The following is a 23861-nucleotide window of genomic DNA, read 5'->3' on the forward strand; positions in this document are numbered from 1 at the left end:
GTAGAATTCTAGGGGCCTGTGGAATGACTTTGGGGTAGATGCAGGTGGAGATGTGAGTCACTGGTTTGGTAAAGTTTCCAGGGAACTTGAAATTAGAGGTCAGCAAGACTGCAAAGAAAACAGCCTGCAGTGTCTTCAACCCCTTGGTGTAAGTAGGTCTCTTTATTATCAAGGCCCAGCTCTGAGACAGGACTATACATCTAACCTCAAAATCTAGGAGGAATAAAAGGGACAGCACCAGCATTCCAACTTAGAACCAAACAGGACACTGCTGTCCTCAGGCCATGACCGTACCTGGCCACATCATCTCTTCCATTGGGTTAAGTGTGTACCTGTCTATCTTTCTAACAGTCTTCAAAAACATTTAAGAATAAACCTTTGTGTCATATTTCTTTGTATTGAATGCAGCACAACCCAACACCCGTACAGAGTGGAAAACTAATAGAGGTTTCTTTGGTAAAATAAACACTAGGGCAAACATCATTTGCTCCCTGAACTTCTTCACAGTGATAAGTGTATGTACCGAGGCCCAGACACACACAAGTGTGCACCCAGATAGAAGAAATTGAGACGAGGAAGACAAATAGCCAGCAGACACGTGGAAAGATTTATGTCCTCACAGAAATTTAAAGGAAAGTTTTAGAACACAGTGGGTTATTTTTTATCTATCAGATTGGCAAATGATTCAGATCATTAACACCCATAGTTGATGGGAGCGAGGATAAAACCGTCTCCAAGACGTTGTGGGAACATAAATTGGAATAGCCTCTTGAGAGGGCAGACTGCACAAGTGTTAGAATGGATGCTTTGATTCAACATATTATTTAAAAAATATATCCGAAGGAGATTATTGGATAAATATACAAATGCTTTTATGATTTAAAAGACAGAAATAGTCCAATTGTCCTTAAAAATAGGATTGATTAAATAGAGTACATCACACAATAGAATAATGTGCTACTATTGTGAAGAACGAGGTAGTCTCTAAATGACTAATGAGGAAAGATGTTCATGATAGGTTGCTACACGGAAATCTAGATTACAAAGCAATACAATTAATTTTGGTCAGGTTGTAATAGAATGTGGGCATTCAGTATACAACATTACATAGGAATAGTTAAGTAGGTAGGTAAGCAGGTAGGTAGGTAGGTAGGTAGGTAGATAGTTAGACAGACAGATAGATGAAATTATCTCCAAGTATAAACACCTAATTGTTATTCCAGGTGATGGGTTTCTCAGAAGACATTCTACTTTATTCTTATATATTTCATTATTGTTTAATTTCTTTAATACTCTCTATGTGAATTGTTTGCTTTTACAATCCATTAAATCTATTTCTATTTCAAAAAGAAGAACAAGAAGTGGAGACATTAGTAAAAGGAGAACAAGGAAGACTCCCAGAACGGCAGGTGAATCCTGGCCAGGTGGGGCAGGGATGGAGGCCAGCCTCCACAGTCCTCCTCTTCAGGTTTCTCCCACCAGCCTCTTTGTGGGCATATGTCTGTCAATGTGCAAGGGAAGGAAGGTGGAGAAAGAAAGGGAAGGAGACAAGGGAACAACCATTTGGGTTTGCCTGGATTGAGGGGTTTCCTGGGAATCAGGAAAGGAAAATCCCAGGAAAACTGGAATGAGTTGATCACATTTAGCAGAAGGAACAGGGTCACTTATCTTTCCTTGATTAGAGACCCTATTGTAGTTTCTAACAGGTTGTTCTGCAGTAAGAGGACTGATTTCCGGATGTCAAAAAAAAAAAAAGATGGATTCCGATTCCATTTCACCACTGAACACAGCTTTGTGACCTTAGGGCCTTAGCTTCTTCCTGTAAAATGAGGAGGTGGGACCAAGTGGTCTTGAAAGTGCCTGAAGCTCTGTGTTGAGTACCGAGGCCTCTGTCTGGGCTCTGGCATTATTCTATTGGCAATTCTGCAGGAGCATGTTCATTGTTTCTTGACTGAGGCCTCTTAGCTTCTCAAAAGTAAAGACTTTGCCTTTCTGTGTGTATGTGTTCCAACCCCCAGGCCTGAAGGGTTGGCTCTCCATCTGGTGGGCCCTCAGGAGAGCAGGTGGTGGCTGTCTTCCACTACTTGAGTCTGGACAACCCAAGCAGGCCCAGTTTGGCAGGAAGAGCTTTATTGCTGTCAGAGGCTTTTAATAAGCAGGTGAAATGTTTCAAGTCAGAGGAGACAAAAGCAACAGAACTGATCTCCAGCTGTGCCACCAAAGCCAAATAGAAAGGAGACTGTGGTGAGCTGACTGTGGCTCTGCTGGCTCAGAAGGGCTGCTTGGTATTCATCTCTTTCCAAGGCTGTTTTTAGTGATGTCACCTGGGAAGCTTGACATCAGCCATGGTGGGAATATTTATACCACAGATATTGGTAAATGCTAAAAATCTGTTGTTGGTTTTTGTTTTTGTTTTTGTTTTTCAGAGAGAAAAATTACCAAGACAGATCACTCACTGACTGAGTTAATTCAAGGAAGGAGAGGCAGCTCTTAACCTGGGGCCCTTCATGAGGATTCAGGAACATCCTTAAGCTGAGGCAGTGAACCTGCTCCTTCCTCAGTGATGCCAAGTGGGCCCCTTGTTCTGGGCTGGGCCAAAGTGTCAGAGGTCAAATGACAGGGGGAGAAGGGAGGAGGAAGAGGGAGGACAAAGCACATATGACTGAGTCTACGGAACACATTTATCTCAGTCATTTATGTTAGTCAGTTTTTCATCACTGTGACCAAAATAACTGACAAAACAACTTAAAGGAGGAGAGGTTTATTTTGGCTCATGGTTTCAGAGGTTGAGTCCATGGTTGGTTGACACCATTGCTCTGGGCCCAAGGTGAGGTAAAGCATCATGGCAGAAGCACACAGCAGAGGAGAATTGCTCTATCCATGGGGGCCATGAAACAGAGAGGGTGGGGAAGGTGCTACGGGGAAACTGAACCCTTCCAGTGCACACTCCCAGTGACCCACCTCCTCCCATCATACCCCACCTACTCACAGTTACTACACAGTTAGTCCATTCAGACTAGGACAGATGGATTAGGTCACAGCTCTCATAATCTAATCATTTACCTCTAAACATTCCTGTATTGAATAGGAGGTTTTGTGGGGAGGGTACCTTATATCCAAACCATAACTTTGTTCACCGGTTCTCTGCAGAAAAAGTGGATTTTCCAACATGTCAGATGTCAAGCCAATGCTAAACCGGCCCTCTGCCAGAAGATATGAGGACAGAGGGAGGCTTTAACGGTAAAAAAATTAAAGGGCCCTAGAGTAAGAATGGTTTAGGTTCGGAAGCCCAACCTGATCATAAACCATCTGTTTGATCTCAGGCAAAATTATTTAGTCTCTCTGGGACTTAATATTCAGGTCTTTTTACTCCCCAATGGCAATAATGAATTTAATCCCCAGTATTTGTGCCAAATCTGTACATGCTTGGCTCATAGCAGATGCACTAGCTGAACACAATAGGAAAGGTGTCTTATAGGTGACAGTTGCATAACTTGGACACAGTTTTTAATAATAAGCTTGAGTGCTGGGAAAGTTTGCCAGATAATTTCTACCTTTCATTGGCAAAAATTCCTCAGTGTTCATAATCTCTTTCTAAGCTAAGCTAGTAGACAGAGGAGCACAGGTTTCAAACTGTCCATAGTGATAAAGCAATGTCCCCCTGGGAAGGTGAGTTCACCTAGTGAGCTCCAGGAGTCTCTGTTCAGGCCTGATTGGTACTGAGCAATCTGGGAACTTCCCTGGAGAGGAGATCTGCAGAGTACAGGAAAAATTTGAGGTCAGTCTGCTCAAGACCTTTCAGACCTCCGTTTATTAGAGGTGTCTCCCTCTTGAGTCACAGGTAGCTCATGGTAATTTCTAGAAACCAAGAGGAGGTAAACATACATTGTCCAAGAGAAAGGTTAGGTCAGAAGTCAGAACTGGAATTGAATGTTTCTGTAGCTTTAACGTAGAAGAACTTCTGAGTCTCTACCAAGACAGCAAGCACTGGAGGAGAACCCACAGGCCTCCAGACTCCTTTGCAGCACAGAGATACAAGCTGGCTCCATTGGGTCTGGGACACCTGCTACTTGTGGGATTGCTGACCACTCCCTCTCACACCCTACCACATGGGAGAGGTCAGGAAGGATACCAATACCTCTGGTCATCATAAACTCAAAACATTCTAAAAATCACGGTAGTCTGTACTCGGTACATGCTAGTCCCCTCTAGTGCTAATTCCCTCCAAGCACTTTCCTGGGTTGGGGACTCCTACTCCCAGAGAAGTTTGGAGACAGTGCCACAGATACGAAGTCTGCCATCCCACTGCTATGAAGCTGATGATGGATTAACTTAGTTGATGACTTTTATACTCACTGCTTCCTGGCCAAAACATACCTTTCTAATGTTATAGCCTAGTCCTTAACGGATTCCCTGAAATTCCGAGTTTTGAAGCAGCAAGTAGATGGGACACGCTTCTCAGAAATCCAGAAGTCAATGGATACTTTTGGCTTCTCCAACTTGAAAATTCTTGTTAAATGCACCACCCCACGTAATGGCCTGTGATTAGGCCACTATCTCCACATCCAAGGAAAGTGACCAGAACAGGGAGGCAGCTGAGAAGGGGTATGGTAGACAAGTGACAGAGCCAGGCATTGTGATATATCCAGGAGCTACAGGAGTATACACCCAGATTCCCTGACCTGTCCTTAGCCAAGACCCGATGTTGGAAACACAATGCTCCCTGGCCCTTTCTGGGACTCATCTTCCCCATACACAACTCTAATGGAGTCTATTTGTCTCCCAACCCACCCAGGTCTCTCCATCTGCACTGACACCTCATAAAACCACTTTACCAGCCCCTCCACTGATCTCTCTCATCCACTCACCTCTCCTCACTTATATGGATAATGTGGAGGTGGAAGAATGATAAGGATTCTCATAAAACAAGGGGAAGAAAAAGAAAGGAGAGAGTAGCAGAAAGTCATTACTTACCATCTCAAGTAAAGGCATTTTCCAGCAAATCACAGAGAGAAGCAGAAAGGATCTGGTTAAGAGCGAAAAAAGTCTCAGTGGAAGGATGAAGGTGTGACTCTTAAGGAAAAAGAAATGGCAGGCATGGGCTGTGAGAGGCCGTGGGGAAGCAGCACGGGGTGAGAAGGTGGAGGTGTGGAAGGGCAGGCCCAGGCCACGCAGGCTGGGAGAAGCTAGTTCAGAGTGTAAATGAAACACAAAGAGCTGCTGAGTGCATTGTGAGAGACTAAACCTGGAGCTCTAGGAGAGAGGGACCTTCCCAGATGGGAGTTGTGGCACTGGGCAGTAGAAGCCTGCACTGCTCCTGGACTCTGGTCAGCCTGAGCGCCCTTCTGCCCATCACACTGTGGCTCTGTCCAGGCGCCGACTGAGGCCCGCCTGCTGTGGCAGTCTGCTCGGGAGAGGGCTGTGTGGAGCTCACTGGCTTTTACAATTAAACAACCTGGTGAGAAAAAGGCTGCATTTCCCCATATTTTATGATTAAGGAAACTGAGGCTAGATGAATTTTCAAGGTCATATTGTTAGAATGTGGCCAAGCCAAAATAACTGCCAGGGTTTTAATAACTTGAATTCCCACCCTCCAGTTCTAAAAGCAATATATCCTTGTTATGAAAAACATACCAACTAATGAAGCAACAAAATGAAAGTTACCCATAACCCTCTACCCAGAGAGGAATAAAAAGGGATATTTTATTTTAGTCTTTTTAATTAATTCTTTTGCATATTTATTTATCTACTTATTTATAAAAGTGGGATTATATTGAACAGACTGCTAAAATCCTTTCTAAAAATTTTCCCTTTATGTAGGACAATTTTCCTGAGGAATCAATTTTATCTGTTACATAGCAATACCTATGGGGCTACACCATGGTTTATTGGATCTTTTGTGTACTCTTACACTTTCAGGTTGTCACCCATATGGGGGGCTTTATGAATGTCTTTAAGGAAAATTCTTTGATATGACCTTTGTGTGCCCTAGCACTAAACTTTGTAATCGCAAAGAGAGAGTGATTTAGACATACAGAGTCAATGAGGAAAAGTATACGTGGAAAATAATTATGACAAGCAATATAATCATAGAGTGAAACACTAAGAGGTGGCAGGAGAAAGTTGGAGGAGTACCATTTTGGAACTTCTGTGGAACCCAGAAAGATTCATCCAGAGCACCACAATTGACTTGGAATAGGGGCCAGCAAACGTTCTACAAAGGGACATACTGTAAATATTTTAGACTTCGCAGACCTCATGGTCTCTTGCAACTTTTCAATTCTCAACATAGCAGCCATAGATGGTACAGAAAGGAATGAGTATGTCCATGTTCTAATAAAACTTTATTTATAAAAACAGGCAATAGTCTGGATATGGCCCACAGGCTATATAGTTCACTGACCACTAATTTATAACACCTAACTTAGAAGCAGAGATAGATTTATTTTTAAGACCTTATCAGAATAGGAAGGGTAATGCAGCTAGAGGGAATTTGGAGAACAAAAACACAAGAAAGTTTGAAGGTGTATTGTGTAAGCTTTTGGTCACTATAATGAAGTACCTGAAGTATCTAGCTTTTTTAGAAAAAAGGTTTATTTAGCTCACAGTTTTGGAGGTTCAAGGCACTGGATCAGCTCTGGTGAGGGCCCAACTGTTGGCTGTGTCACATCATGGTGGATGGCAATGGTAGGCATGTATGTGGGAGCAAGTGGTCATATCTGGATTCAGGAAGTCAGAGAGAGACAAGGAGGGGCCAGGATCAGTCTTTTATTACAACCTTCTCTGCAAAACTAACAAGGGTCTGAGGAGAACTATCTTACTCCCTTTTGAGGGTAACCCCCATGACCTAAGAACCTCCCACTAGGCTACACCTCATAAAGGTCCTACCATTTCAACATCTCTACGCTGAGGACCAAATTTCCAAAACATGGAGCTTGGTAATAAGCCACATCCAAATCATCACATGGGAGTAGGTAAAGTTAGATAATTCATGGTTGGCTAGTCACAGTTGGGGTCAAGTCATATATAGTCTGAAAGCCATGCCAAAGAATGCCAAAAGTCTATGGATTTTATTGTGAAGCAGATAAAAAGTCCATTAATTTGCAGGGGATCATTTTCAAGTATTAGGGATTCAAAATTTTCTCCCAGAACAACAGACATCTCTTAGAAATTGTGGAAGGGGTTCCAAACCTAGAAATCTGGATCTTGGCTCTATCTTTATTTGGTTTTCTGTTTTCTTTCCTCCATTAGCATCTTATAATTCATCCATTTTCAGTCTATCTAGAGACCAGAAATAAATCCAGTTAAACAAAAGAGGGGTAGAAAGAGGGCAGAGAGAAAAAGAGGAGGGAGTTCTTTGCTGGCTATTCCTTCATTGGACTGTGAATCTCAGAGCTTATGATGGAGCCAGCGGGGAAACAGCTGGCCACTCAGGTGCACAAAGTCAGGTGACCCCCTGGGCTAGAGTCAAGGCCGCCTTCTGGGTATGACTCTAAATGCACCTCTCCATCTGGACTGTCAACACATCCAGTCGTACATGTTCTTCAGTTGTTTATGTTTCCACAAACCTCACCTTGATCTAAGACACTGTGTTCCTAAAAGTTTCATCTCCCAACAAGCAGCATCAGCATCACCTCAGATCCTGTTAGAAATGCAGTGTCAGACCCCACCCCAGACCTACTGAACCAGACACTCTGGGGCTGGAGACTGGCAAACTGATTTAGCAAATCCTCCTAGGGTTGTGAAACACACTCACATTTGAGAATCACTGCCTAGGATCTCTGTATCTTCATTAGGGCTCCACCTCAAGTGAGCTAGGAATTATAATACTGAGCATTGCATGCACTTTGATTCTAATAATCCAAAAATTCAGTTATTCTTGCCACTGAGCAGATGAAGATATGCTAAGAACAGTGATTTGAACCAGAATATTCTTTATTGCAAAGTTCACACCATTGACCATTAGGCTCTAGTGCCTTCTCTTTATGGATGGGGCTGGACTCCATGGAGGTGTACCTTTCCAAAGACAATCACAATTTATTTACCCAATAAACATTCATTGGCTACCTCTGCTGTGTAAGATATAATCCATATTATTAAACTCCACCCTAACCTAAACCCTGAGTAGGTAACCTGGCTCAGCACTTGCAGAGTAGTAAACACTGGATCAGAAAGATGGTGTGACCTGCTTCAGGGCCACTGTAGCTCTGAGTGTTATAAAGTTTTTCAAAGGATGCACTGCTGGCTCAAGGGATCTGTGGGTGGCTTCGTAGAGGTGGTGGAAATTGAACTGAGCCACGTGCACAGAGAAGGCAGTAGCACAGCAAATGTTCATAGTTCCACACAAACTAGAGTGTGAGAAGTCCACAGGGATCCAGGTGGCCTCTGTGTGTGTCACAGGTTCTGATGCCAACTCCCAAGACCTCCCATGGTTCTGACACAGATGGCAGAAAGAGTCCTCTCCAGATGTCCTAGATTTGAGTTCCATTCTTCCACTGCATTGCTGTATGGCCTTGAACAAGTCATTCTCCTTTCTAAGTAAGGCTCAGTTTCCCCATTGCTACAAAGACTTGAGCAGTGGATTTCAAACACATTTTAAGTTGCAAAAGTCCTTATTTAAATAATAGCTTACATTCTAATACATGGAATAGATAATAAAAAGATACAGATGCTCTGGTTGATGGGAAGAGGGAAGGTGGGGAAGTAGAGGGGTCCCATCATCAGTCCCTCCCAACATCTGGGAGAACACATGGCACCACATAGAGACCAACTACAGCAGGCCACCCAGTCTAGCCCCCCTACCATGTAATATTGTTGTCCCCCCACTCACCAGCCACACTGGTTTTGCAATTCCTAGAACATGCCAATCACCACTGTCCTCAGAGCGTCTGCAGGGGATGTCCCCTTTGCCTGGATACTCTTCGTCCAGACACCATCTCCTTGGAGTCTTTGCTCAAAAGCTACCATCTCAATGAGGCTTGGTGCCCACCCTTTTTAAAATCTCAGCCTTCTGGTTCGCTGGCACTTCTGGCCCTCCCTGCCACTGCTCTACTCTTCTGTTGCCCACATCTTCATCACTTCCTACATCGTATCTACCTTTGGTTGCATATATATATATATATATACACATATATAGCCAGTCTCTCTTCCATACTGCAATCCCCTTGAGGACAGGGATCTTTACATAGGCCAAGTGCCTGGGGCAGAGTCTCAGAACCTGGCAGGCTTTCCACGCCTATTTGTTGTGATAAGACCAACACTTGGGGGGCTTTCTTGTCTATAAGTTGTCATCCCATGGAGCACCCCCAAACTAATTCATGCTTCCTCTGGCTCCAACCACAGACATTTTGTCTGGCATAGGGAAGGCCAGCGACCTGAGGACACCAAAATATAGCTCATCTTTCTGACTCTCTGAGGCCCAAAGTAAAGTCCCTTGCTTTCCCCCACCACCTTCAACATCTCTAGAGAGCAGGACAGGAAAAGTGGAGAGGGAGTAGGATGAGGCTGGAAAAAAGACTGAGAGCACAAGACAGAGGAGCGGGAGGCAGTATCCTAAACGGGCCTCAGCTGGAAGCCGGCCTGTGAAGTCTGTGCATCTCTCACTTCCCATGGTGGGACCCTAAACAGGAATGGGATAGAGGGCATGAGAGAGCACCTACTGTGAGCCAGTTCTGCAACCAGGTCTCTTCCACGCATAGTTTCCATTATCCTCCCTAGAGCACTTGAGGCACACATGGTATACAAGGATGGAAACCCCAGAGAAAACTAGATGACCCAGGTAGCCAGGGGGTGTCTGCAATTCAGATCCAGGCCATCGCTCAGAGCCGTCTTTGTTATCTGAGGAGTAGGACTCGGGGGAAGCACTTGGGTGCTTCTCAGGGGGATGGATGGGATTCCATTGCATGCAGATTTTCTACCTGCCTCCTTCCTCTCCTGTAGCCACAGGCCCTGGTCCTAGTGCAGGGACCTCTGGCCCCAGGCTCCTCTCCTGTGGGCAGCCCAGGAGGCAGCCCCTCTGATGCTCCTCTGATCAGAGTCCCCATCATCACCTGGGGGAATGCTTGCTCACGTCATCTGTCATCCCCTCTTCCCTTCAGTGCCCACAGGGGCTGCGAAGCTGGTGATGAGACGTTTTGTCTGCTAAGTTTTCAGACTGATTGAAAGTCTTCAGAACCAGCGGTCCTCGGTGCTGCTCTTCCTGGAGACGGTTGCCATGGTGCACGCAGCCACGCAGCCTTCACTGTCAGAACTAATGAAAGTCGGAGAGCTATTAGGGGAAGATTTTTTTTCCTCCCTCCCGCTTGCGCATAATTCCACTCTTCCACGAGGTGTTTGCATTTCTGTTCTGTTTGTGAGATGCTAATTGCGTCCTCATTGTGATTCCTTGCCCACTGGCCTCACCTTCTTCAGTGCTCCAGTCCCCGTGAAGGAGGCCTTTTTGAGATAATGAAGCTAAGTGACCAGAGGGAAGGCATCTTAGCCTCTCTCTAGAGTGACCTTCCCTGAGCAGCCTCTGATCAGACTATACTGCAGCTGGGAAGCCTCCTGTAGCTCCCAGTGACCCCAGGGCACCATGCTCAGGGTCTATAGGTCCCCTTAAACTTTGTATCCTTTCTCCTTCCTCCAGGACACACTGCACCAGAACCACAGAGGGCCAGCCCCACGCATCTGTACTCTGCAGCCCAGTGCCTTTTGTCTGGACTGTCCTCCTGGCCTCTCCAGCACTCTACCTCTCAGCATCTGGCTGCAGAGGCCCCTCCAGGGAAGCACTTCATTCCCACTCCAGGAAGATGAAGGGCTCCTCTTGGTCCCCAATGTCTCATCACCACTCTGCCATAGACTTGTCTTCTTCCTCTCTAGACTGGGAGTTCCTTGAAAGAGTCAGGCTCTGATTCACCCCTGAATTCCTAGAGCCAAGCCCTCTGCCTGGCACTTGGGTGCTGATCACCTCCTACTCTGTTTATTAGTGAGTGAAGGCAGGCAAGACTGAGCTGCTGAGGTGGCCAAGAAACCATTAAACAACTCGGTGGCTTGCTGTGTAGACTCCACCTATGCACTGCTGCCCACCCACCACAGAGTCACTGAGAAAGGAAAGCCAGGTCTGGGGCCCTGGGAGCTCATTCTAGCTGGTATTTATAGCAAAGCAATTAGCTCCCTTCCCTGGCACTCCTGGAGGTGCTGGGAGACAATGAGAGAAGCCACAATGAGGAGAGGAAAGGGGATAGATTGCCACAGGAACATGGGGAAGAAGCTGGAGAGCCAGGGAGAAAGGGAAGAAATCCCCCCAACTCTCACTGTGCCTCTCACCTGTAAGTAAAAAGGCTCAGTTCTGGAAGAAAGAATTTCCAGGGCAGCCCACAGGCTCTTCCTTCCATAAGCAAAGGTCCCTCCTCCATTCCGTCCAGGCTTGTTTAGCTCTGTTCCCACCCTGGGAGACCCTAGTTCTAGATGAGGTTCTAGGGAAGGAGCAGAAAGAGTCCCATCAGTTCTCCTGCCCTCGACTTCCGGAGAGGCCTGCCTTGCCCTGTATAGCTGCCCCTGCCAGGCAGCCTGTCTGTGCGGGGGAGGCTGGAGGCCAGAGGCCATCTCCTGCCCAGGTTCGAGGTAAAGAAGTTCTGACAGTGGATCCAAGCTCTCCATACCTCACCTGGACTCTTGAAATCACCACTTAACTGCTCATTCTGTCACTATTTCCGCCTCCCTGCAGTCGATTCTCCACATATCCAGGAGAGTGATGTTTCTAAAATGCAATTCTGATCATGTCACTTTCCTGCTCAGAATTCTCCATCAGGTCCCCATGGTTTTTAGGTTAGAAATTCTGACCGCTTTGCATGGAACACAGGCTCCATCGGGCTTTGACTCTTGTCCTTCCCACTCCCTCCCCCAGTATCCAGCCCCTGTGTGTTTCTCTCAGTCCCACTAAGTCATGTATGCTTTCCCAAAAGCGCAGCCCTCGTGCCCCAGGTTCCTTGCCCACCCTGTCCTCACTGCCTGGCATGTGGCTTCCTTCCCTCCTCCCCTTCCCTTCCCAGTTCAAACTCCCCTTTGCCTTCAAAGTCTCCACTCCAGGACCACCTCTTCTCAGGGAAGGCATCTTGGACCCCCCAGAAGACCAGGTGCCTCTCCTATGACCCCACCAGACTTTCCATGTCTCCATCAAAAGAATCTCATGGTCAATCAGAATCACAAAGCTTCCTGTTACGCTTCTCAAATATATGTCAAGTCCTGACAGCTCAGGCTATTTTCTTGATTTTTGCACACCAATTCCTAATATGGGACTGACTCCCAAAGAGGGTGACTATACTGTCACAGAGCCGAGGTTACAATGAGGACAGGGAGCCACTTTGGGCACAGCAACAAAGGACACTAGAGGCTGTGCATGGCAGGCTGCACATGAACCGTTATAAGGGGTTTTTTACCCTCCTCCTTTGCTTGTCAAATCACATTATGCATTTGGGAGAGGGATGGGGAAGTTGCATTATTCTGGAGGGCCCTGATCTTTGTCTCCATGCAGAACTGAAAAGCGTCTTCCCCTTCACCAGGATCTCCATGGAATCCCCACCTTCTTGAATGGAGGATGAGATAGGGAAGACCTCCCCCAGCCTGAATGCACTACCTCAGATTCTGGAGCTACTAACCTGAGCTAAAGTGCCCTCTACCATCCTGCAGGTCGCTGCCATGGAAGGTGTCTCTATCCAGAAGCATCACCATATTCACTGACTAACCACTCAGCTTTTTATAATGTGCAAAGATATTCCCTAAAAGGTACCATGAACAACCCTTGAAAGGAGAGAGAAATACCACCAAGACTCCCTGCACTATAGAAAGATCTTCCATGGCAGTCACAACAGTATTTGTAGAATTCATTTTGGCTAAGTATAGACGCCCTCAGGGGACATCACACAGGGCCACTCATGTCCACCACATACCTCCAGAGGATACCACTTTATAGGTTGTGATGCCAAGTGTGCAAGGACTCATGCAGTGTGGTGGCTGCGTGTAGCCATGTATGACACTAGCCCACTTGTTTCTGGCACTAAATTCAAATCATTCCAAAAACATTCCACTAACAGCCCCAATGAATGAAAATGGGGAACAAGCTCAATGCCAACAAGCAGGAAGGCCCTGGCCAAATTTCTTTGATCTTTTCCTCTGTAAAACTGAGGTGGCCTGAGTGGAACCTGTGGAGGGAAGGATGGGCAGCCCCACTAAAGAAGATTGGTGAGGGGGTCTTCCCTCATGGCAAGAAGAAAGAGATTGTGAGGGTTAACAAAGGCACTAGAGAGCTGGGGCACCTTAGGGTTCATCTACTCCAAGTCTTTCAGTTTTCAGAAATAGGAAGGAACTAAATTATATCAATCAGGAGAGTTGCGGAATGAACTAGCAGCAAGGCAGGGCCCTAGGTTGCTAGGCTGGGGCTGGTTCTAACACCCAGCTGCTTTCTGTTTGTGTTGGAGTGAGTCTGACTAACTGCTTTTACAAGTTCTATTCACAGTTAGCTGGAAGAACTACATTCTCTTCATTCCGTGCTGACTGAAGATACTCCCACAACCAGAGTGAAGGCCACCTCTGTAAAAGGCCCACGAATATTGTCTCAATTTCCTACTGGTAGGGAAGACTTTGCCCAGCACCCTGCTGACATCTACCTGAATGGCTGGCATGGAAAGCAGGAGGAGGTGCACACCTTCAGGAGCAAAGCTTCTCTAAGTCTGGTCAAGGGGCCAATCGCACTGGAAACCTTCAGGGTATTGTTAGAAATCCAATTTTAATAGATGCAGACTGGACCTACCAAATCAGAACCCAGGGGTGGGAAGATATCATTGACAAGCTCCCCATGGAATTCGGACACACTAAGAAGATTGAGAACCAATACCCAGACATCTGAGCGAAGAGGGGACCACATGGGTGTCCTTTATTTACCCAAAGACTGTTTCGGGCACCAGATATAGATGATAGACAGACAGACAGATATTCTGATAAGTGATAGAAGACACAAAAACAAGACAGCATTCCTTTACCACACTTAGAGAAGTTTGCTCCAAGTGTGCATCTCCTTCTGGATTCTATGTTAGACATTCAGGTAGATGCCACCAGGGTGCCAGCAAAGCCTTCTCTATGTGAAAAAAAATTGCAACAATACTGGGACTCAAATCACTGGACTCCCACCTGAAGGTCCCACCTCAAGGTCTTTCCCCAAAGAGGGAACTTGCATCCTTTAACTCTCCCGCTCTCCTTTCCCCAAAGGCTCTGCCTTGCAACTCACCAACAAGGATTGGCTGGATCTTTTTCCGTTAAAATTTGAGTTCCACTTCTCAAAACTTCTTGTATCTTAACATTCCTGCTACATGCTTGGCTCTGCCACTTACACGTTGTATTACTCCTGACACCTTGTTTTATCTCTATAAGCTTCAGTATTTTTACATATAAATTGAGAAGAAGAGTTCCAGGGCAGCAGTGTTAGACATAATCACAGGAACTCAATAAATGCTAAATCTCTTTCACACTCAACACCATTTTTAGGATAACAAGCCTCGGCCAAGAAATCTCAGTGGCTTTCTGGTCCTCGTTGGCTTTTCTGTGACCCAAGCTCTTTGGCCCAATCCCTCAAAACTCTTCATTCATGTGCCTCTGGGTCTTTGCTTAGGCTGTACCCTCCACCAAAATGCCCACCTGTGTCTAACTGCCAGTGCAAACCCCACCATGTTTTCAGGCCTGCTGTTTTACGGAGCCTCCTCTATGTCGAGGCAAGCAGATGGCCACATCCCATCTGCTCCTCCCCAGCACCTCCCTTGCACATTCCATTCCACCTCCTGGAGATGCAGACGTGCACATCCACAGGGTCAGTGATGCTGGGCATTGGCATTTCACATACAGAATATTTCTTATGCCAAATGGTGACCAATAATAACTGAAGACCAGCATCAGCCCACCTTTATTTTGCCAGAAGAAGATATATTTTTAAACTCTGCCTTCTGGTGTCAATCATCATATCACAAAACAATGGCATTTTAACACCTAAAAATGTAATAGAGGGAAAATTCACACAAAAGCATCATCTCTCAAATGGAATAACTCAGCTTCACAGAAAAAAAAGCTCACTAGTCCAACCAATTCGCTCTTTCTAATTTGCTTTAGACTAATGAGAATACTGTCACAGACCAGCTCCCGAACAAATGCTGGGGAGTCCCCAGTCCCACTCACTCACTTTTCCAAAGCAGGAATATCCCCTCAAAATACACCAACAGCCTCTGCAGCTTTCACATATTGAACACTCACTATGTATCAGGCACTGTGCTAGGCACCTCATGCTCTACTAGCTAAACTCCTTTCCAGAACCCCTGGAGGAAGAGATCATTACTCCTGCCAGTTTTTCAGAAGAGGATTAAAAAAACAAGTAAGCAGACCAGGTCACAGGAGGTGAAGTGCTTGAACTGAGCTTACAGTACAGAGGAGTTTGATCCCAAAGCCTGTGCTCCTTCCTTCACTCCATGTCAAAGACTTTGGAAACATTTTTTTCCCTACAAATACAAAAGACTTCTCTTACTCCCCACAGTCTGTACTGGTAGTATGCGCATAGCCACTCTTACGAAGGTGCTGTCCTAGGTGCTGACATGCAGTGGCAACCAGGGTGGACACTGTTGCTGCCCTCATGGCGAGCAGTTATACTGTGCCTTGTTAGTAGCTCCTTACTCAATTCTGAGGACTTTAAAAAGACCAATGTAACAACCAGGTGTGTACAGATGTTAAAAAGTGCCCTGAGCCTCTCTGGGCTCAGTAATTATCTGGTTCCCTTAAAACTGCCTGTCTTTGCTATGGAAATTGGTGAGCCAAAGGCTCTTTTCAGACTGACAAGCCCCTGCACCCTAGCTCCACTTGATTTATTAGAAGAAGGAACTGAATTTAAAAGGGACAGATGCAGTATTGATTCTACACCTTAAAATATGCTTCCCTCACCTCCCTACTCAGCCCCAGGCCCCAGGCCCCCATTTCTGCAGAGCAGATCACAGAAAAATTTTCCCTTCAATGACTCATTTCATCCCCTCAACCACACTCTGATCTTACACCTCTTCCACCCTGCCCCGCTTTCTCTGCCTCCATGTGGCCTCCACCTGCCTTTATCTGACAACTCCAGGGCCATCTATCCAGAGCATTCTCTTGCTCTGGTATTAGAGAACCCAGAAGTCATGGCTGTTGTTCCAAGCCATTCATCCTGTAAAACTGAGCAGCTCCCTGGTCAGCTCACTCCAAGCTGTGCTGGTTCCCACAGGACAATGTCCTGAACTCACAAACCTCACACTTGGGCATCCGACCATAGTACTGGCATATAGATCATACCCCAGGCTGACAGGAGTGCCGCAGGCCTACATCTAACAGACCTGCCATGGATGGGAGGGTCCTCACAGAGCCTAATGGTGCTTTCCAATGATGGCACTACTGCTACTTTATGGGGAATGGTCCTTCCATATGTAGAGCTTGCTTGTATGGCAATAAGACTCAGCATTCCTATTTTTCTACCCTGGAAAAAAATTCTAGTAATGGCCAAACATGTCCCCACACATTTCCAAATTGCCCCTCACAGGAGAGGACCACGTGAAAAGTACAGCACCCATTCAATTTGCAAATAAAGTGACTTATCCAAAGTCATTTATAGGTCAGCTGCAGACCTGGTGTTAGGATGGATAAGAGCTATGGGATGTGCATTGGAATAAGAATCAGGCCAGTGTGGTACAGGGGTAGAGGAGGAGGAATTCAAGAAGCTCAAGTTGAAGCCAGTTATTCAGTCCTGCCTCCATCAGGAAAACCTCCTCTTACAGCTCTGCTCAGCTCATCCCATGAAGGAATCTGCATTTTATTTCTTCATGTGGTGACACAAACCAAGAGAAAAAGGAATATTTAAGATGGGCTAAGACACTGCCATTACTTCCCCACCCAACCTCCCTTAGACCCTTGTGGAAGCCTGCTCCATGCATACACACTACCATCCTGGGCTGCACCCCCAGGGTACTCCGCCTGAGAGGCATGAGCTCTGCAAGCAGATAGGAGCTTGGCACCCAGACCCAGCACCTCCCAAGGCTTATTCCTTATTATTGCCTAGCCTTGCCTGTGGGCTTTGGGAGGTTCTAGGGGAAGTTTTCAGAGGTGAGAGAAAGGAGCTGTCTGACTTTTCAACCCTTTAGGCCAAGAGGAAGTATCCCTTCTATGTTTTCTTCAAGGAAAAAAAAAAAAAAACAGTTGAGCGACAAGTAAATTCTGGATTAGAAACCAGGAGCTCGTCCTTAATACTCCCTATTGAGGACAGACCAGAATATGACTGCAGGACTATCATCCTAAGACATTCTCTCCAAGAATGTTCTTCAGTGGCATGCCAACTCCAGCTCCAATTCCTGAAGACCAAGATTTCTTTGGGGTATTTAGTCATCTAGCTCTTTCCTGGTGATTCAGTCTGAGATAAAACCTTAACTTTCTTTGTGCCTCAGTTTGTCTTCTCACATAATTCAATAGTCAGGAACTTCTTAGAGACCTTATGAAGACTCAGTGGTCCACATCCAAGAGGGATCTGTTTATGTAAAGGAAGAGGCCCCAAGTGGGTCAAACTAATTGACTTCAGCAAATTCCACTATGTCTCTGGCAGGTGAGGGCCAAGACTGGTGGGCTATCTGAGGCAGGTCCCCCGATTTGATGCTGGTGCCTGCAGATTTGAGTGGCAGTTGTTAGGGGTTTTCTAGTATCTGCCAATTAGATGCTATACAGTCAGGAATTGTCAAGAATTAGGGAGTAGGGGAATCCCGGGAAGCTCCGTTCCAAGCAGTCTTTGCCTTGGGGAAGGTCATCATAAGGAAGAAAGATGACCAACTCTGAGAATCCACCACTACCTCCCTTTCTCAGGTAAGCTGCATCCTGCAAAGCAGAAAATGAGGGAAGGGGCACAATGGAACAGACTCAAGAATATTCAATGAGCCTGTCCACAACACTACTGAATCAAAGTGAAATTCTGATTGAGCCCAGCACAGCGATGAACACTTACTATCCTAGTAGCTCCAAAGGCTGAGACAGGAGGATCACAAGTCCAAAGCCAGCCTCAGAAACTTAGTGAGGTCCTAAGCAACTTAGCAAGACCTTGTCTCTAAATAAAATATAAAAAAGGGGGAGCTAGGGATGTGACTCAGTGATTAAGTGCCCCTTGAATTCAATCTCAGTTCCCCCCCTGCAAAAAAAAAGTTTGAGGCTCTCATTGGGGGCTTGTCAATCAACTTTCAAGAGGCAGTTAATATAGAGGAAATAATATTATGGACTTTAGTATCACATGAATACATAGATTGGATTCTCAGTTCCACTCTTTATTAGATTTGTGACCTTGAGCATGATATTGATTTGGCCCTCAGTTTCCTCATCTGTGGAGACCACAGTCATGCACATCAGATACAGATGAAAAGGAACTTATTTAGAGTTTCCTCTTCCCTACTTCTACTGTGGGCAAGAGGTTGGAAGCAGATTAGTGGTACATCATGTTGTTGCAAAAGTGGGAAAGAGGGGGTCAGCTGCAATGGAATTATGGGCAGGAAATTCCAGAGACAGTCGTGGATTCCACACTCTAGAACCACAAGACATTCCTCATAATAGGACCAGGCCTTGTGCAGTGAGCAGAAATGTTAAATGTCTTGACCCTAGCAGGCTCCTGTCAGGACAAAGGAGCAACGCAGTGGATGTTTCAGGAAAAGGATGAGGAGGACCAGACTAATCACTGGACAACTGGAAAGCAGGGTGACATTGGCCAGATGCTATGGTTGAGCAAGAGGGCAGTACTACTGGGATAACAGTGGACTCAGCTCCTTTGGTCATGAAACTACTTTTCTCTGTAGAGAGGAAGATGGTGGACTAAAGAGTATCTTTTAGATAGGCAGGAGTGCTGAAGTCCTACACCATCACCATTTCCAATGCCATTACACTGCACCAAGGAAGAACTCAAAGAGAGGGAGAGGGAGTTGACCCAGCCCAGTAATTGGCTTTTGAGAACAGTCTTGCTTTGTATTTCTGAGACAGGCTTTGGAAAGACAGCAAAGAGGGTTAAAAGTAGACACTCTCTTTTCTAGTCCACATAATTTGCCTCACTTCAGCTATTTAAATAAATTTTATTATGCAATAAATGAAACATGTAAAAAGGGAATAAATAACAATACCATAATAAATTATGCATCTACCACCCAGATAAGGCAATAAGGAATCACTGCTGATATGGCTGAAGCCCCATGGACCTCCTGGGGAGGATATCCCCTCCTCCAGAGCCCCTCATAATCCAGAATTTAGACTTTATCACTCCCACAAATGACATTATGCTTTTATTACATATTTATTTATTCCTTAGCAATACACAGAATTGTTCTCCATGTTTTCAAACATTATATCAATGGTATCATAAAATCAGCATTTTGTCTACAGCTTGCTTTTTTTTTTCCCATGCAACATTATGTTTGTGTGATTTATCCATGTTCACATGTGTAGCTCTGGTTTATTACTTCTCTCTGCCAAAACTTTTATTATTTGAGAACACTAAAATTTATCTATTCATTCCTGCTAGTAGACAACAAAGGTTTTGTTTTTCTTAAAATTTTTCTTTTACAAATTGCTGCTGTGAACATTCTCTGACTCCACACACCATGTGATGTCACCATTTGTCCTTCACTCCTTAGTCCTATTTTCTGGCTCCCAACTTCCCCATGCCCCACATCCGAGCCACTTGGTTTGAGCACCATACTTTTAGCTCCTGTCATCTTATCGATCCCTGGTTTCTCAGAGCTGGTGTGAGAATTGCTACCTTGACTTTGCCCTTGGGAGTTCCTCCAGGGACTTTAAATTCTGCTGTCAAGTTTCAAATAGGAAGTGATGAGTCAGTGACCCAAGCAAGCCCCTCTAACAGCATTACCTTCTGTCTGACTAGGCTCTAGGCTCCCAGAGGCTGAGATTGGATCTCACTTCTTCTATGCTACACTTCAGCCCAGGCACAAGACCTGATGCATTGTATAATACACTTTAAACAGTTGTTCATAAGATGAATAAATGAATTAGTGCTTTGTGGAAAAGGAATCCCAGATAACCAGGATCATTTATATATTTAACTTTCATGTCTCTTTATTTGGATGTTTCCAAGACTGCATCTGTGGGTCCATGGCCAACCCAGTGAATCTCAAGTCGTCACTGGGACTATATAGTACACTGACAGTTATGTCTCATCACTTGGTGAAGTCTTCTTAGAGAAGCAGGGACATCCAGTCTCTCCCACATAGGATGAACCCTAGGGCCCCCACTGATTTAAGGATACAAGAGGAAAACCACCTGCTTTGGTCAGCCTGATGCACCCCTAATGGTGGACCCCTGCAGCATTCTTCCAGTAGAAGGTGGTGAAAGTGAACCCCTTCCTGGTAAGTCCCTTTTTGAAACAGTACGTGCTACAAATGAAGCATCTCATGGCAGTGCTGTGCCGGATGGCAGATATTGACAGGAGGAAGAAGAAAACCACAAAGGCTTTTCAACAGAAGGAGAACAGGAAAGAAAAAGGTTTGATGATTGGGGAAAGGGAATTAGAACTGAGTTGCAGACATAGACAACTGCAGGTCAAATAGCAGGGCTTGCTGTAGAATAAAAACCACTGAGTGTGGAGAAAGAAGATTTGCAATCCACCCACACTAATGTCACTACCCACAATAACTCAGACCTTGGTTAGGTCACTTAGCCTCATCCATTAACAGAATGGTCATTAACAGTTACTATGTTTCAATGGCAGCCAGAGAACATAGACAACCTATGTGTTCCTTCTTTTAATATGAGCATCAATTTAGAGTTGTCAAGTTCACATCCTCATAGCTACATCCCAAGCAGACATGTGGAACCACTACCCTGACTCCTCACTGGATATAATCCAATGTGATCCTCATAGATGTGTGTTGAGCAGATGAGGATGATACATGGGAAAATCAAGGCACAATGCTACACAGTAAGGATGTTACCATTTGAACACATAGTGGCCAGTTTGGGTTCAGCAGTGTAAGTCATTCTGGGGATTATGAAGCAATTTTCCAAGATTAGGTGCTTTATTTCAACCTCACCAATTATCTCCAGTCTAGGAATTCAGGCTCATCTCACTGGAAGTTCCCCCACTGAATCCATTTTATCTCGGGGTACATTTGAGGAAATTTTGGTGTCCATGAATTCATGGATTAGCACATTGATTTCATAAATATTAAACCCTTTCTTGTAGGTTGTGTAAATGTAGAAAAGGAAAAACCACAGAGCCTCAACTTTTGAGGTGCCTGTTTGTGTAGGAATGTGCAAAGGTTCACAGTTCAAAGCACTGATTGCTCTGACAGATTCAGCAAAAGTGTGCTTTGGGAATGATGGAGGAATTTCCTGGAGGAAAGCATATCTGATTGTTCAGGGTCCTAGGTGGGGTCTGTGGTATACAGCCTTGAGCAACCTATATCTCCAGATATAAAATGGAATTATCAAACAGGATGATCTCTTGGTTCTTCCAATTCCACTGGTCTCTGACTCCTATTCCTGCGTTCTAGAAGCAATAGCTATACTCTGGGTGTCATGAGGTCATCGGGGTGGAGGATAAGATGTGGCTAAGTAGCTAGCATTCAGGAGCCCCACACGGGCACAGTGGACAATACTGGCTTGGACTAGGGGAGCTATTGGTGTCTTCAAAACAATCCCACTCTCCTCTTGGTCTCTTTTGCAGGCACCTGGGGTTCGAAGTTGGCAGTGCCATCAAAGGAGGCTGGTGGCTGCATTATAAAGGGGCTGAATTCCCTTTTGTTGATAAATAAGTCCTTTTTCTCCTAAACAGCCAAGCTGGTGGGTTTCATTGTAATTGGTTTGCACTCAGTGGAGAGCCTGGGCTGGCAACACTGCACCATATTAATTAGTTTTCTATGATGCTTTATTATAATCATGAAAAAGTGAGATTTGTGGGAACTAGTCAAAGGAAGAGAGTTGGGGAGAAGAAGGCAAACAAGACACAAAGATAAGAAAGAAGCACAAATAATATACAGAAGAGGCATTTGAAGATGGGGAGGGTTTCATAAGAGAAAAGACAAGGAAGGGAACTGATATTGCATAAACACCTACTGTATTAGTCAGGGTTCTCTAGAGGAATAAAATCAACAGGAAGTATGATAATTAAAAGGGGATTTATTAGATTGGCTTCCACAACCAGAAGCTGGATAGTCCACAATGGCCATCTGCAAACTAGAGAGCTGGAGGAACCAGTAGCTGCACAGTCCAAGATGCAGAAGCCCCAGAACAAGAAGGATCAACAGTGCTACCCTCGTCCCAGACCAAGACTTCTGGAAACTACCTGGAGAATCACTGGCAGAGTCCACTTTGGAAGAGTGAAGACTCAAGAGTTTGATATGCTCAGACAATTGAAGCAGAAATCAAGAACCCATTCAAGAAGAATCAAGCTTTCATCTGCATTTGCTTCCTTGTTCTTCCAACTTTTATTCCATCCAAGTCACCATCCTATTGGGTGGTGCTGCTCACGCTTAGGAAGGGTCTCCACTTCAGTTCACTCTCCCGCATTCCATTCATTCCTAGACACACCCTCATTGACACACCCAGAAGCCTCTTAATCATTGGCATCTCTTAATCCAATCAAGTTGACAATTCAAATTGATCATTATACCTACTATGTGCCAGGAATGGTACTAGGTCCTTTGCCTGCATTTCTGTCAACCCTCAACCCAATTTGTATCACTACCCTCATTTTATAGATATACAAACTAAAGCTCAGAAAAAAATAGATGATGTTTTCATGGTCAAAAATCTAATAAATGGAAAATCCAGAATTTAAAGTCTAGTTTTCTGACTCCATGTCTGAACCTCTATCAACAAAACCCATTCAACTTTCCACAACTAATTATTCAGAAATTGCTGGCCTCATGTATAGTAACAGTCACAGTGTAACCACTAGCCCTAACAAATACGTGTAGGGTTGTTTGGTAAATCTGGGAGAGATTCTTGGAGGAGACTTCTAAGCTGTGCCCTAAAGGACAGGGAAGAGGGGTTGGAAGTGTAGCTCAGTGGTAGAACATCATGCTTAGAAAACACGAGGCCCTGAGTCATTTCCACAGAACTCCCCACAACCAAAATAAAAAGAACGAAGGAGTAAAAGACATTAGACAAGCACCAGAAAAAAAAGTTAAAGGTGAAAGTTCAGGAACTTCAAAAAGCAACTGCAAAATGTTACATGGCTATTAAGTGTCAAGTTAGAGGTCAAGAGGAATAAGATAAAAAACGGACCAAATGAGAGGAGTTGGTTCATGCAGTATTATGTGATCTTAGGTACCTAGATGTCATCCTGAGGGCAATGGAAAACCATGAGAATAATCTTGCCATATTTGTGTTTTGTAAAGACCCCACTGATTGTGGTGCAGAGAATGGATTTAAAATAAGATGGGACTGTCACTTCTGCCCAGGTGAGAGATCACAGTCGCCTTGCACAGGGTGGTAGCTGTCAAGGTAAAAAGAAATGACCTCATGTAAACTTTCTAAACACATTTCCTCTTGGCAGCTCAGACAGGATGATGCTAGTTGAAATGAGAATGATGATAACCCTTTAAGTACCCAGAGGACTTTGAAGAGAAGGACAGGGTAGAAAAAAATGTGATCAATATTTTCTGCTCCTTTGTTATTAAATAATCCATAAATACACATTGAAACCTCAGGATATGCCAGGAAGTCTTTTGGATGCAATGAGTGTATCTTTTACCTCTTTATCTTCAAAAAGTCTCCAACCTGGTTAGAAAAAGAAGGAATACTTTCATTAAAAGGTACCTAGAAACACACATCAGAGAGGTATGAAC

The 23861-nt window shown here is 44.9% G+C and overlaps 1 protein-coding gene across 3 annotated transcripts in view; it reads right to left on the reverse strand.

Annotated features, from left to right (window-relative positions):
• Positions 1-23861, reverse strand: part of LOC306655844 (acid-sensing ion channel 2) — a 395438-nt gene that overhangs the window by 317443 nt on the left and 54134 nt on the right. Inside the window, exon 2 of one of the 3 annotated variants that reach the window (XM_079130526.1) lies at positions 9709-10249. The exons of the other annotated variants lie outside the window; for them this stretch is intronic. Coding sequence (XP_078986652.1) covers positions 10244-10249 — 6 coding nt within the window. The 3' untranslated portion in view covers positions 9709-10243. Of the gene's footprint in view, positions 1-9708; positions 10250-23861 lie in introns of those variants that run through there. 3 annotated transcript variants of the gene reach the window in all.

The sequence above is a fragment of the Sciurus vulgaris genome (genome assembly GCF_902686455.1).
Source record: "Sciurus vulgaris genome assembly, chromosome: 3".
NCBI lineage: Eukaryota > Metazoa > Chordata > Mammalia > Rodentia > Sciuridae > Sciurus > Sciurus vulgaris.